The following is a 13,558-nucleotide window of genomic DNA, read 5'->3' as shown; positions in this document are numbered from 1 at the left end:
GACAGAAAACAGAGAGAAACTACATATGAGTGATTCCATTTATATACAATTCAGAAAAAGACAAGAAAAACTAAGTTGTGATGGCAGAAATCAGGTTTGAAAGGACACTTGGGAGAAGTTGATGACTAGGTGGGGAGCACAGGGGGCTTTTGGGGTGCTGAATTCTTCATCTGAAAAATGGTCACATGTATATATTCACTCTGAGAAAATTCATCAAGTTATACAGTTATGACCTGTGCACTTTTATATATGAGCGTTACACTTCAATTTTTTTTTTTGGCCATTCAGTGCAGCTTGCGGGATCTTAGTTCCCTGACCAGGGATCAAACCCAGGCCCATGGCAAGAAAGTGCTGAGTCCTAACCACTGGACCACCAGGGAATTCCCTATACTTTGATTTTAAAAAAAGGATTATTAGGGAGAGAAAGAGGGGTAGGAGAAGAGAGAAATAAAAGTCTGTGTGTCCACAAGCCCATGCTCTCAACCATTACTGCTTATCTTTAGATTTTACCAGTAATTTAGGTAGATACTCTTTTAATTGGAAACTGAGGATCTTGGTGAATATGACTGATGAAAAAGGCCACTATTTAGGTCAAGAAACCCCAGCCCCTTTTAGGTCAGATGTGGCCTTCCTCACATCACCTGACTGTAACAGTTACACCAGAGAATATTTTTTTCTTAATGGGCTGTTGTGGCTATTCCATTTAAAGTTTAAAAATAAGAATCAACCATTCAAAGGGGTGTTCATTTTGCAAAATTTTATGTTGGGACAATAGAAATAATATGTCTGTAAACACAAACGACAAAGATTTGATTTTTATTAATGTTTATCTATTAGTGTGAAAAACATCAGGTTTCAAAAGCATATGAAACATAATATTACAATCTTTGTAGACTAGAATTATATAAACCATATGTTTCAATACAATGGAAAACTAGGAAAAGATCTATAAAGATATATATCAGAAGTTAACATAGCTATTCCTTGATGTTTGAATGATTTTCCTTTTTTCTCCTATACTTCTATTTTTAATTCTACTGATAACAACATAAAGTGATCAAAATATCTTTAAAAAGCACATTTTGTATTATTCCATATATATAAAGTTCATAAATAAAGAAAACTAATTGCTAGAAGTCTGGATAGGGGTTTTCTTTGGAAACATAGGTAATGACTAGAATGGCACACAAGTGAGGCTTGTGGGATGCTGGTAATGTTCTATTTCTTGTTATGGGTACTAGTTATACGGAATGTTTAATTTTTGGAAATTCATTGAGCTGTGCAATTTTCTGTACCTTTATCAGTAACTCTAGGTGGAGTGAACTGGGGGGAAAAGAGCCTCATATTTAATATAGATGAGCCCAGATTATATCAGCAACATTTTAAAAATAACTATATAAGTTTGGTTTCTTATTTTCTTTTCCCTTACAATTAAAATACATTTTAAAAAAACTACCTAAATGAAGTTCTGGTTATTTTAGTTCAGCTAAAGAAAAATCTTATGGCATATAAATTAAAGTTACATTCAGAAGATTTCTATGTCAAAAATTTGATTACAGATATTAATTATTAGTGATATCACTTATATTTACCTGATAGTGAGGTTTATACCACTGCTTTAAGTCCCAATCCCAAAGAATCATCTGGGGGAAAAAAAAAAAAAGAGTTCACTTAGTTACAAACCATAAGTAAATAAATATATGTAAAGACAAAATGGAGCATCTTCAATTACAGATACCTAAAATACCTTAAAGTTTGGGAGAGGAATTGGGAAGATTAGAATAAAAATTATCTCTAGATGGAATATTTTATTAATTACACAATCTGTGATTGAGAAATCAAAAGAAGAGTCAGGATAAAGTCACTAAACTAATCTATATTCAAAATATAGATTCAAAATATCTATTACCACAGAACTGAATATATCAATCCAGAAGCACATCCATTCACTAAAAATACAAGAAAAATGACAAATCACCGTTCTTCCCCCTCCCTACCCTCTCCAAAGGCTCATAATTTGTCATTTTAAACCAGTGACAGTAGGTGGTGCTATTTCCTTACCAATAAGGCACTTCTGTCAAAAGCACTTTTAAAAGCTTGCCCTTGGTTTAGATTAAGCATAAAGGAATGGATTTATAAAAAGCTACACACAATCCTTTTGATTCACAGATAATTAGTTTTCCTGTTTTTCTCCTTTATAGATTCTCAATGGTAACTTCTTAGTACCAGACTAGTTTTTTCCTGCCCTTCTCTTCCTAGCAGGCCGTGTGGTTACTTCTCCATCTAATAGTCACTGCTCTAGAAGATAAAATTAGCTTAAATTTGGCAAGCTATAACTGCTACCTACCATTAATCCTAAATTTCTTTTAAGTTTTACTTAAGTAATAAATAGGTCTCCTCCTTTTGCCTAAACAATTGATTATAATTGTGATTTTCTACATGGCTTTGAACCCTAGTATCGAGCGTAAGCCTAGTTAATTTGTAATACAATCACAATTTCTATGTACTGAAATATGTGCTGTTTCTTGTCCTTGGTCGTAAGGGTCCTGATTGCAAAAGATCATAAAATGTTATCTACTCTTTCATTGGTCTGATATTTAAATAGGGAGTTGGCAGATTTTTTTTCTGTAAAGGTACAAATAGTAAATATTTTAGGCTTTGCAGGCCACATAAGGTCTTCCATGGCATATTCTTTGGTTTTTGTTTTCGTTTTACAACCCTTTAACATGCAAAACAAAACAAAACAAAAAAACATTCTTAGCTCAGTGGCCATACAAAAACATGTTCCTGGCAGGATTTGGTCAGTGGGCTATAGCTTGCTGACCCCTTTTAAAAATTGTCAATTGTCATTATCACCATCCTTGCAGAAGGTCATCTCCTGCCAGTAAAGAGAAACCTATCTCTTCCCAAAGAAAATCCAGACCACTTACAAAATTCATGGACCAGTACCTGCAAAATGGCTATGGTACAGCTACATGCAAAGTACACAATATATATTAGTAGGCTCATCAAATTTACGCAGTATTTTATATGGCCTTAAGTGTGGTCCTCATATAATTATTTCAGGTTTTGATTTAACCAGCATAAACTCTAGATTCTAGAGACATTAATTAATGCAGTTTAAAACATTAATAACTTCCTAAGAACATTCACATTAAGATTAAAATAACTTAAAATCCCTAAATTTCTTTTATACTTGATATACACGCTCCATTTTCTGCAGGCTATTCTTACACAACTGGCTTTTTAGTCCCAACTGCAGTACTTTACTTCAGTCCTGATTTCAGCCTGTCCAAGTTTCTTTGGAGAGTGGAATGTCGACTAGCCTATTCACCATTCTTCCCATCATCATGACATTTGTAAATCTGATGTTTTCTTAAGTTCACTTTAAAAAGTAGAGAACGAACAGGAGTGAAAACAGAACCTCAGGATGGATCACTAAAGATCACCTATGAGATTTGCGTCTGAGTCTGCATACTTGCCTAACATACTATCATCCAATTCATACCTCCACATTTCTTCTACAAATGATACCATCAAACGGTGACATACCTACACCTCATTTCTCCTAATCATTAGTCTGAGTAGAATTTGATTTCTTGCTAACTCCAGCATACTTTCATTAGGAGGGTTTCTTAACACTGAGTCTTCCTTGCCTCCCACTTGCTATTCTGGCTTTGAATAAACTCTTAAGCAGTAGATCAACCTTATTTATAGTCACTTTCTCTGCGATCAAAAATACATTTGCCAAAGGCAGCAGGTCTTAGTCTGAAATCCCCTGCATATTAGGAACTGAAAAGAGATACAGTGAAAGCCACAAATTGCTGGTAGACTGCCTTCTGTATAAATTGGACAACTAGAATATTAGCGATTTTGAGAAAACAAAATTTTCTGCATAAGTAATAGGAGATGTATAATCCAGGAATCATACAGCTGCAGCTAGGTACATCTTACAGCAGTGTTATTCAAGGTGTGGTCCACAATAAGAAAGTACAGAAATGAAGAGTAAATGTTTAGAAATTTTTATATCAATTTGATATTGTTGAGTTGATTTTAGTATATTTTACAAAAGCAGATTGGGGCAAAAACCCCAAAGCTTGATCCTTTTCTATATAGTTTGATGCCAGGAGACAAGAACATGGATGCACAGAGCTGCACTGCTTGGGGCAGCAAGAAAACTAAAAACGACCCAAATGTCCATCAATAACAGAATGGGGAAATTTTGGTACATTCATGCAGTGGAATACAATAGTGAAAATGAATGAAGGATAGCTACAACCTATATGAATGAATCTTAAAAACATAATGTTGAATGAGAAAAGTCACAAGAGGATACATACAGTATAATTACATGCAATATAAAATAAAATATTCATTGAAATATACTTTTTAGAAATATAAACATACAGGAAACTATGAAGAAATTCTGGATGGTTATTTCTAGGGGAGAAGAAAACTGGATCTGGGAGTGCCATACAGGGAACTTCAAAGTTACTGGTAATGTTCACAGATAATGGTGGGTCAATAGTGTTTTCTGTCCTTAGTGTCTAAACTGGTAAAGAAGCAGAGACAGTGACTAGAGTAAACTCTTGAGGAATTGTGCTATACATGGCAAGAATGAAATGGAGCAATAGCCAGAAAAGAATGTGGGAATAATACTTTTGTTGTTAAAATTGTAGGTTCTAGAGCTTGTTTCTACTTGATAGGAATGATCCCGGACAGTAGAACTAATGATAAAGGGTAGAGTGCATGATTTCCGAAGGAGCAAAATCCTTAATGAAAATATTGCTCAATACCTCTATACTATTAGCACATAGATGAAATTTTAAACTAAGAAACAGTAATAGAGTATTAGTCATTATTAATCAAATCTGTGAATCACTAGTTGTTCCTCAGGGGTCTGGAATATTTGCGGAGCGGTGGGGAAGAACCAATTTAGTTTACATATATTTCAACATTGTGAACTGCAAGATTAACTCTGATTTCCACAGAAATATCATCATCTTAACAATTATATTTTTTTATCTTTTTTTTTTTTTTAAATTTTGGCCAAGCGGCTTGTTGCATCTTAGTTCCCTGACCAGGGATCGAACCCATGCTCCCTGCACTGGAAGCGCAGAGTCCTAACCACCGGACCACCAGGGAATTCCCAACCATACATATTGAAAACCGAGGCAGGTGCCCTAAGGCCTGCATTATTCTGCACGACTACAAATCAACCTAGGTAAAGTATTTTCGTGTCATTCGAATATTATTGTTTATATCTATTGAATTTGCATTTTTTGCATTGTTACATTACGTCTCCAGTCCAAAAAATAAATGGCTCAAAATTGGTTTCCTAAGGCTTAAGGTACTATAGTAACAAAACTCAGAATAAATGCTAAGCCTGAATCAAGAGCAAGACTCTAATGCAATCTGACTACAAATCTGTGGGTGTGATGATACCACACAAACCCATAAAAAAAATATTACTAAGTCATACAACAGTGACCATCTAAAAACTGGACTTTTTTTTAGACTCGCAATTCATTCACCTTATATTCTTCTGAATGTTGTCCACTTTGAAACTCTTATGACATTCAAACAAAATGTGAAGACTTTTTGGTAAACCAGTAGAACTTTTCTAGAACAATCACATAATGCTTTCTTATATGAAACTGAAGATTTTTGTTCCTGAAACAGAAGTGACATAAACTAGAGGCACCATTCAGATTCTGTGCTCCTCGTAGGAAAAGCGTATAAAAAAGATAAACTGTTGCTGAGAGACTTGTAAAACTAGCCACACAGATGATAAACATTATGCTGGAAGAGAGAATGGACCAAAAATTTTCCAAAATGTATTTACTATGTGACACCTTGGGACATCACAGAACTGAAAAGGCATATAAGGTAAAAGAGTAATTACTGTCATATTTGTACACAGCAGATATTTTACTTTACTGGTAGGTAAATGCACTCATGTGATGAATCCAAATCAGCTCTTGGTTTATGTGCAATACACACAGCAAAAGATGGCAGCCAACTTTTTTATGTGTTTATCATGGAAAAACCCATACTACGAAATATGATTTTTTTTCCTATTTAATGATTATTTTGTAAACTATGATAGAGACTTGAAAACATGTGCTGGAATCAGTTTTGAGAGAATTTGTAGAGCAAGGAAGAGCCTCGCTAAACAATTAGAATATCCCTTAACTGCAGATCTACCACTGCTTTATTCACAGAAAACAGCTGGTAGTTAAAACACACATGCTGGGCACGATTCAGTGTTAAAGGAATAGCATAAGTGTAAATGCACTCAAGTTTTGGCCACAGAAAGTACATCTTTTCAGTGTGCTGTGGGAAAATGGAGTGCAAGTAAAAACTGCAAATAGAAGTAGTCAATAAAATGCAAAGAACTTCTATTTCTCAAGTTTTAAAGTGTGACAATGACCATTAACTTAGCAACTGACACAGCCTCAAAAGTAATCTTCAGTGAGAAATCTCTTTATGACTCGAAGGTCCATGTTGAATTTGAGTATTCAGAAACAACAACCAAAAAAACTACTTGCTACCTTCCACTGTAAATTATAATTTTGCTTGAATTTTTCTAATTTAAGAGAAATAGAGAAAAGAAAAGAATCTGGTTGGATATATGTGCTGAATCTACAACACACAACCTATTTACTCATCAGTGAGCTGAAATAGAAATACCTTTAATATTGCAAACAATGTTCACTGATAATGTACTTATTTTAGTTTTTAAAAATTATGAATCATTTTTATACATTTATCTAATATTGGTAGGCGCCTGCCACACATACTGAATACATAGTGGATGGTGCATGGTATTAAAAGTTTAAGAAACATTGGTAGAAGCATTCCTTCCTCCTATATAATATATAATATGTAGCTCTTTTAAAATTTTACTTCCAAGTAAACAGTATATGCTCTGTATATAAACTGTTCCCAAGTCAGCAAAACCTTAGGCATCTAAACTTCAATCTCAATAGCAAGGTAGATCCTATAAATAATTTAAGAATAAATAATTCAAATACTGCTAAATTTTCAGTAAAAAAAGGAAGTTTTAGTGGCTATGGTATGTTCTCAAAACATGGTTCTATTATACTATAAGACATCATTTTTTTTTTTTTTTTTTTTTTTTTGCGCGGTACGCAGGCCTCTCACTGTTGTGGCCTCTCCCATTGCGGAGCACAGGCTCTGGAAGCGCAGGCTCAGCGGCCATGGCTCATGGGCCCAGCCGCTCCACGGCATGTGGGATCTTCCCGGACCGGGGCACGAACCCGTGTCCCCTGCATCGGCAGGCGGACTCTCAACCACTGCGCCACCAGGGAAGCCCCATAAGACATCATTTAATGAAAGTATGAAATTTTAATTGCTGGGTTTTTTGTTTGTTTGTTTGTGGTAGGTGGGCCTCTCACTGTTGTGGCCTCTCCCATTGCGGAGCACAGGCTCCGGACGCGCAGGCTCAGCGGCCACGGGTCACGGGCCCAGCCGCTCCGCAGCATGTGGGATCCTCCCGGACCGGGGCACGAACCCGCATCCCCTGCATCAGCAGGCGGACTCTCAACCACTGCGCCACCAGGGAAGCCCTAATTGCTGTTTTTAGGAGCTTCCAATATTACATTTGTCTGTTCCCATCTAAACTCAAATACAATATCAGAAATTAGTACATATTTTCACACACTGTAGTTATCTGTTCAAAAATAATTTTTAAAACAGCATTTTCTCATAAGTTAAGTAACATATGAGGTGCATACTATTTAAAAAATTCTTTTAGTTGATCTGATAAAGTAAACCCAAGACTGTGCCTTTATATAAATTCAGCTTTTCTTTGTGGTGATAAAGTTGAATCCTGATAAAAGTTTCTCTTTGAATATGTTTATAAGTCCAACATGCTTTACAGAGCTCTACAAAACCATCAATACCACAGAGAAACATCAGCAGCACAACCAGGAGATGTTATCAGGTTCAATTACGTCAATGAGGTTTTATTTCATTGTTCCCTATGTAGCCAAAAAGAAAAATATATATGTGTCCTCAAGTCAAGCTCACAGAACTGTGATATTTATGTGAAATTTGAAAGATTGTCTACTATGGTACAGCTGTGAATTAACGTTACAGCATCCTTTATTCTCATGTTTCTGGCTGACATTTTGCTTGAGCTTCATGTATAAATCTAGGCTAATGAAATTGACTGAATTTCAGTATTGCCATCTATTTCTATGCCTTCCAACTTAGGCCCATTTAACTTTGTGTTTATTGAACATAAACCAAAAACATAAAATAAATGGACCACCAAAAAGCCAAACTAAAACTGTACTTTCTCAAATAGTAACCTTGACAAATAAGGGCCCCAGTCAGAAAAACTGACAAGCAGGGGAAAAAAGGTGTGTGTGAGGGGCTGGGGGGTGGTGGTGGTGGAAACTAGTATTACTTGGAAACTAATCTCATTTGCTATTCTTACTAATCAATCAAAATATATGATTACAGCCGTGGTGACTTAGACTGTAAGCTATGCCCCAGCACTATGTTAGATGCCTAATACCTAATGTCTTCTTTAATCTTTACTAGAATTCTTTGTGGTAAGCCTTATTTCCTCATTTTACAATTGACACAACAGAGACTAAAAAGGTGAAGTAACCTGCCCAGAGTCACATGATTAGTAAGTGGCAGAGACAGAAATTAAATTCAGATCTGCCTCATTCCAAAACTTTAAGGATTCTTAATCATTATTCTACACCATCTTATAATTATTACCATTTACTACTGTTATTATCAACACTACTATGTGCTAGCACTATGGCAGGTGCTTGGCAGCCATGTAAAATCACAACAATTTTGCAAGTAACCTCATTTATATATGGGGAAGTTGAGGCTTAGCGATTATACTAATTATTCTGTATTTGCCTCCCAGATCCCTTCTTTGCCCTCCTCGCCACCCTGGGGAGGCTGGGCCCTACACTGCATCTCCCGAGCTCTCATGCAGCTGGTTTCCACTTAGGCTGGGAGATGACAGCAGGAAACTGGAGTTTGGGAGGAGAGAGAGTTGATTATTTCTTCTCTGCTGCCTCCATGACTACAGGTCTTAACCAGATGGTCTTCCCTTCACAACTTCAGCTGTGACTCTGAACACACCATTTCCACCCTTGTTCCACCAGCCTCAGGTGAGGTAACAGCTTTCCATAGTTACTAGTCTCTTGTTGCCCAACCACCCCTTGTCCATCATCTTAACCCCGCTCATTCTCTCAAAGTAGATTCTTCATTAAAATTTTTTTATTTGAACCACCTTGGAGTGAATTCTATTTCTTTTTTGCACTCCTAAATAATACAGGGACTTTGTTAACCAAGTTCTGTCAGGTGTCAGCTAGGAAACTGCAGAGCTAGAATTTGAATTCAGATTTATCTCCCTACAATTTTATTCCCTTTCTACTACTATGCTTGAAGGATAATTATTTAAGCTTTTAATGAGACCTTTCTTTCCAAAAATGATAAATAAAAAAGGATCATCAAATTACCCTCCAATCCCATATTTCCTGCATTTCATTCTGTTACTACAGATGAACTTCCTGAGCTCTAGTCAATGGCTCACTTTTCCATAAATGCACTAGGTCCAATCTGCTGGTACCTACCTGAGGATATTTCACAAGCAGTTCTCTCCCTGTCTGCTACATCATCATTTTCTCTCTCTACTAAGTCATTCCCCTTAGACTATAAACATGCCATAATTCCTCACCTCTCACACACACACACTTTCTCATGATCTTCCTTATACTCAGTCTCTATCCCAGTTCTTTGCTCCCCATTTACAGCAAAATTCCTCAAGAGTGATGTTTACTTTTTGTTTCCAATTCTTCTCCTACAATTCTCTCTTAGCTTTACTAGTTTATTTGCTGGTCCTTGAACATGCCAGGCAATTCCAACAAAGATTTTTTCTAAAGCCATACTGATAATTCAGATTTTATAAAGTAGCCCTTGAAATGTACATATAAGTTTGGGGTTTTTTTTCTCTCAAGAGTACAAAACCAGAAACAACAATATTTAAAGGGACAGAGGACATAGGTTGAGTGAGAAAAATATGAAAAGTCATAGATTATTTGAAAAAGATATTTAACCTCTAAAAGTACCAACTACTTAAACCTCTATATCCTATTGATCTTATGAGACTTTTGTTTTTATCATTTGATGTTCTGAAATTGAGTAAAACACTTTTTTTTTTAACCTTTCAGAACCCTTTTAAAACAGTTCCTCACACCGTGGTCTAATTAGTTGTGCTAAGGGAATTCAAGCACAGAGAGCCATTTTCTAAATATACTATGAAATTGCCTCTATTTTACCAGTATTCTTAATCTCTTATTCACTCCAGATGTTTTCAAGTTTTTACCTACCTGCTTCTCTTCTAGACCTCCTGTGTCCTTCCAGATATATGAGTTGGTGCATGCCTCAACTGGCCTATGGTTAAGCAGAATTTTATCTCCATCCCAGACATGGACTCTACATTCCCCCCAAGAGATACATATTCTGGGTAGAATGTGCCAAAAATAACTGGAAAAAAAGTGGGATTGTAAAGCCTATGACTTCAGTTTTCCTCCTACTGTGAATCATGTTTTCCTTTTAAGTTAAAATGTAATTTTCAGTATAATCTAAGCAAAAGATTCAATTAATAATAGCTAATATTTAAAAGACTTTACTAAAATATGTGAACAATTCAGGATTGCATGAGGACCGTCCTAATAAATGTTCTAGAATTCTAAGCACAGTTTATGAACAAGACCAAAAGAGAAAAAAAAAAGGTTCCTCCCCTCAAGCACAGGAATATGCTACAAACTTGACTCCAATCTGGAAAGAAAACTGGATCACAATGGCCTTCTCTCAGGGGAGACCTGAGATCAACCTAAAATGGTGGTTTTATGACCATATCTAAAGCCATCTCCATCTATACATACAGTAACTCAGGCAGACTGATGCCAGAGTCCAGGTTCTCAAACACTATATACTATACTGTTTCTCACCTACTTAAGGCTCAAACAGAGGAAGCTGGGTTGCTTCCCCACGCCCCCGCCCCAATCAACTCTATACAGTTCACATAACTCAAAGATCCATAAATTGCACAGACATTCAAGTAAAACAAAGGGACTAGCTGGTCCTAGGCAGGCATACCCTCTGCCTAACAAAGCAAATACAGCATATATGTTTTCTCTGATTGCCCTTTATAATTTATCTGAGAACAGACAGATGATAGTTTAGACTTAAGAATGGTGAACCAACCAAAGACACCAGTCTTACTGGTAAAATAATTACATATATGTATGGAGGGGAAATAAAAGAACATGCAAATTCTCTGCTGGAAGTCCCTTTGTTTAGGAATCCTCCGCCTTGGCTCTTCTGATATTCATGACTCTCTAATGCGTTTACATAGACACGAGCTTTGTATTCCCAAATAACACGATGGAGAGTCCTAATGGTATTTCAGCATGGCCAGAGAGTATATTTCATCAACAATTTGTGATCTCTGCCCCAAGAGGAGTACTTGAAGTGGGTTAGAATACTGCTGTAGGAAAAAGTCTAGAAATTCCTTCCAAGGGCTCAGCTCCAGGCTTTGATACCCTGCCTTTGATCATTAGAACTATCAGAGCCAGCTACGGGCCCAGGACCATTCCGACTGGAAGTTTCCCATCCTCAAACATGTCCAACCCATTTGGACAGAGGGTGGAAATCACTGTCGGTAACAGCTAAATATTGCTTGGGTCATTTGAAAGAGAACACATGGTGACCTTTAATCAGTCTCAGTCTTTTAGTGTCCTCAAATTCCTACCTCACTGCAACTAAAACAAAACAAAACCTAGTTAAAAGGGGGAGGCAACTTCAAGTCTAGCAAACCACAGGCAACAAAAGTGTGTTTACTACATTAGGTACTCTTTTGGGAGCTTTATATATATATTACATTCAACCTGTGAGATCAGTTTTTATAAATAATTTGTTGAATGAATAAATGACTCATTTTTAAACCCCTCTTTCTTCTTCCCTGTATCAATCTATTTTGATCTAGATATTTCTGATTTTCTATCACCACCATATTTTCACATTTTTATCATATCAAGCCTTGATCACTTTCAACAGCCTCCAATCAATTTTATCTACTTTATACATCTTCAAAGCTGTGTTATCATGATACTCTCCTGTTAGAAATATTCAGAGTATATTTGAGCTTAGGGGAATTTAGAAGTTAATTCCAATCTTCTCATTTTACAGACACTAAAGAAAACAAGGTCCACAGTAATTGAGTTTTTCTTTGTCTTTTTTACCTCTGTGTCTAACCTCACTCAACTAAAAAAAAAAATCTACCTGTAGGCAGACAGTCAATTAAAACAAAGGAACTATTTGGTTTTAAGTGAGCAAGCCTCCCCCAAATAAAATAAAAACATCTTTTCTGATTACCTTTTATTTTATAATTCTACCAACCAAGCTCACATCTGATTATCTACCCAAACCCATGGGGGGGGAAATCTAACAACAAAAATCTGCTTACCACTTTCTACATCTGACTTAAACCTTCCTATTTTCCTTGGTTCCTATTCTCTATTTCCTATCTCTTAATCTCAGTTAAAAGTAGCTGACCTCTTAAAACAGAAGAAATACTTGAAGGGTACAATGGAGGTATTCTTTAAACAATAAAGCTTGTTGAAGGTAGCAACTGCACGTTCATTTAGAAAGTAACAACCAGAGCTTAGATTATTCTATATGAACTAGCTCACTGCCAATATGGTAAAGATTCAGGACCACAAAGAACTCTTACTCTGTCAGATGGCTACATCTCTGAAACATAAAGGGCATTTCATACAAAAACTATATAGGAAAGTAGCACAGGTATATTTAAGAATATTTTCTTACCACTTATTTATATAACTTTTCATGGGTAAAATTTTAAATACCTAACAGAGATACATTTACTAGGACCTTACCTGATTTTACTTTAGAACTGAATATTAAATTTAGCAGATAGAGGTATTAAAGGAAATTATCATAAAAGCATCAAAGTAGATTTTAATTAACCAAGAAAGAAACTTAAGATCAATGTATACTAACAAAACTATTTTTTTCCACTTAAAATTAAATTCACCATTTTTCATGTGGGATTTTTATTAGGTAGAAATTATTCAAGTTGCCAGCAGTATCTGTTTGACACTTATTTGAGTAAACAAGTTTTGTCATAGTAACAGATCAAAATTAAGCAAAGATACTAGCCCCATAGTGACTTGATCTGAAAATGAAAAATGGAACCTCTGATCTATTAAAAAAAAAATCAGATTTCCCCAAGGATCATCACAGTATCCTAAACTACTCAAACAAAATGTACTAAAATCTGGGCTTCCCTGGTGGCGCAGTGGTTGGGGGTCCACCTGCCGATGCTGGTGACACGGGTTCGCGCCCCGGTCCAGGAAGATACCGCATGCTGCGGAGCGGCTGGGGCCCGTAGCTGAGCCTGCGCTTCCGGAGCCTGTGCTCCGCGGTGGGAGGGGCCACGGCAAGTGAGAGGCCCGCGTACCGCAAAAAAAAA

The 13,558-nt window shown here is 36.2% G+C and overlaps 1 protein-coding gene across 2 annotated transcripts in view; it reads right to left on the bottom strand.

Annotated features, from left to right (window-relative positions):
- The window catches only part of PDE3B (phosphodiesterase 3B), a 176,172-nt gene that overhangs the window by 67,794 nt on the left and 94,820 nt on the right, over positions 1 to 13,558 (bottom strand). For both annotated transcript variants that reach the window (XM_032641473.1, XM_032641474.1), the window contains exon 2: positions 1,593 to 1,643. In XM_032641473.1, coding sequence (XP_032497364.1) covers positions 1,593 to 1,643 — 51 coding nt within the window. The remainder of the gene's footprint in view (positions 1 to 1,592; positions 1,644 to 13,558) is intronic.

Source organism: Phocoena sinus, chromosome 8 (assembly GCF_008692025.1).
Source record: "Phocoena sinus isolate mPhoSin1 chromosome 8, mPhoSin1.pri, whole genome shotgun sequence".
In the NCBI taxonomy this organism is placed as follows: domain Eukaryota; kingdom Metazoa; phylum Chordata; class Mammalia; order Artiodactyla; family Phocoenidae; genus Phocoena; species Phocoena sinus.
This window is presented reverse-complemented; position numbering and strand designations above follow the sequence as displayed.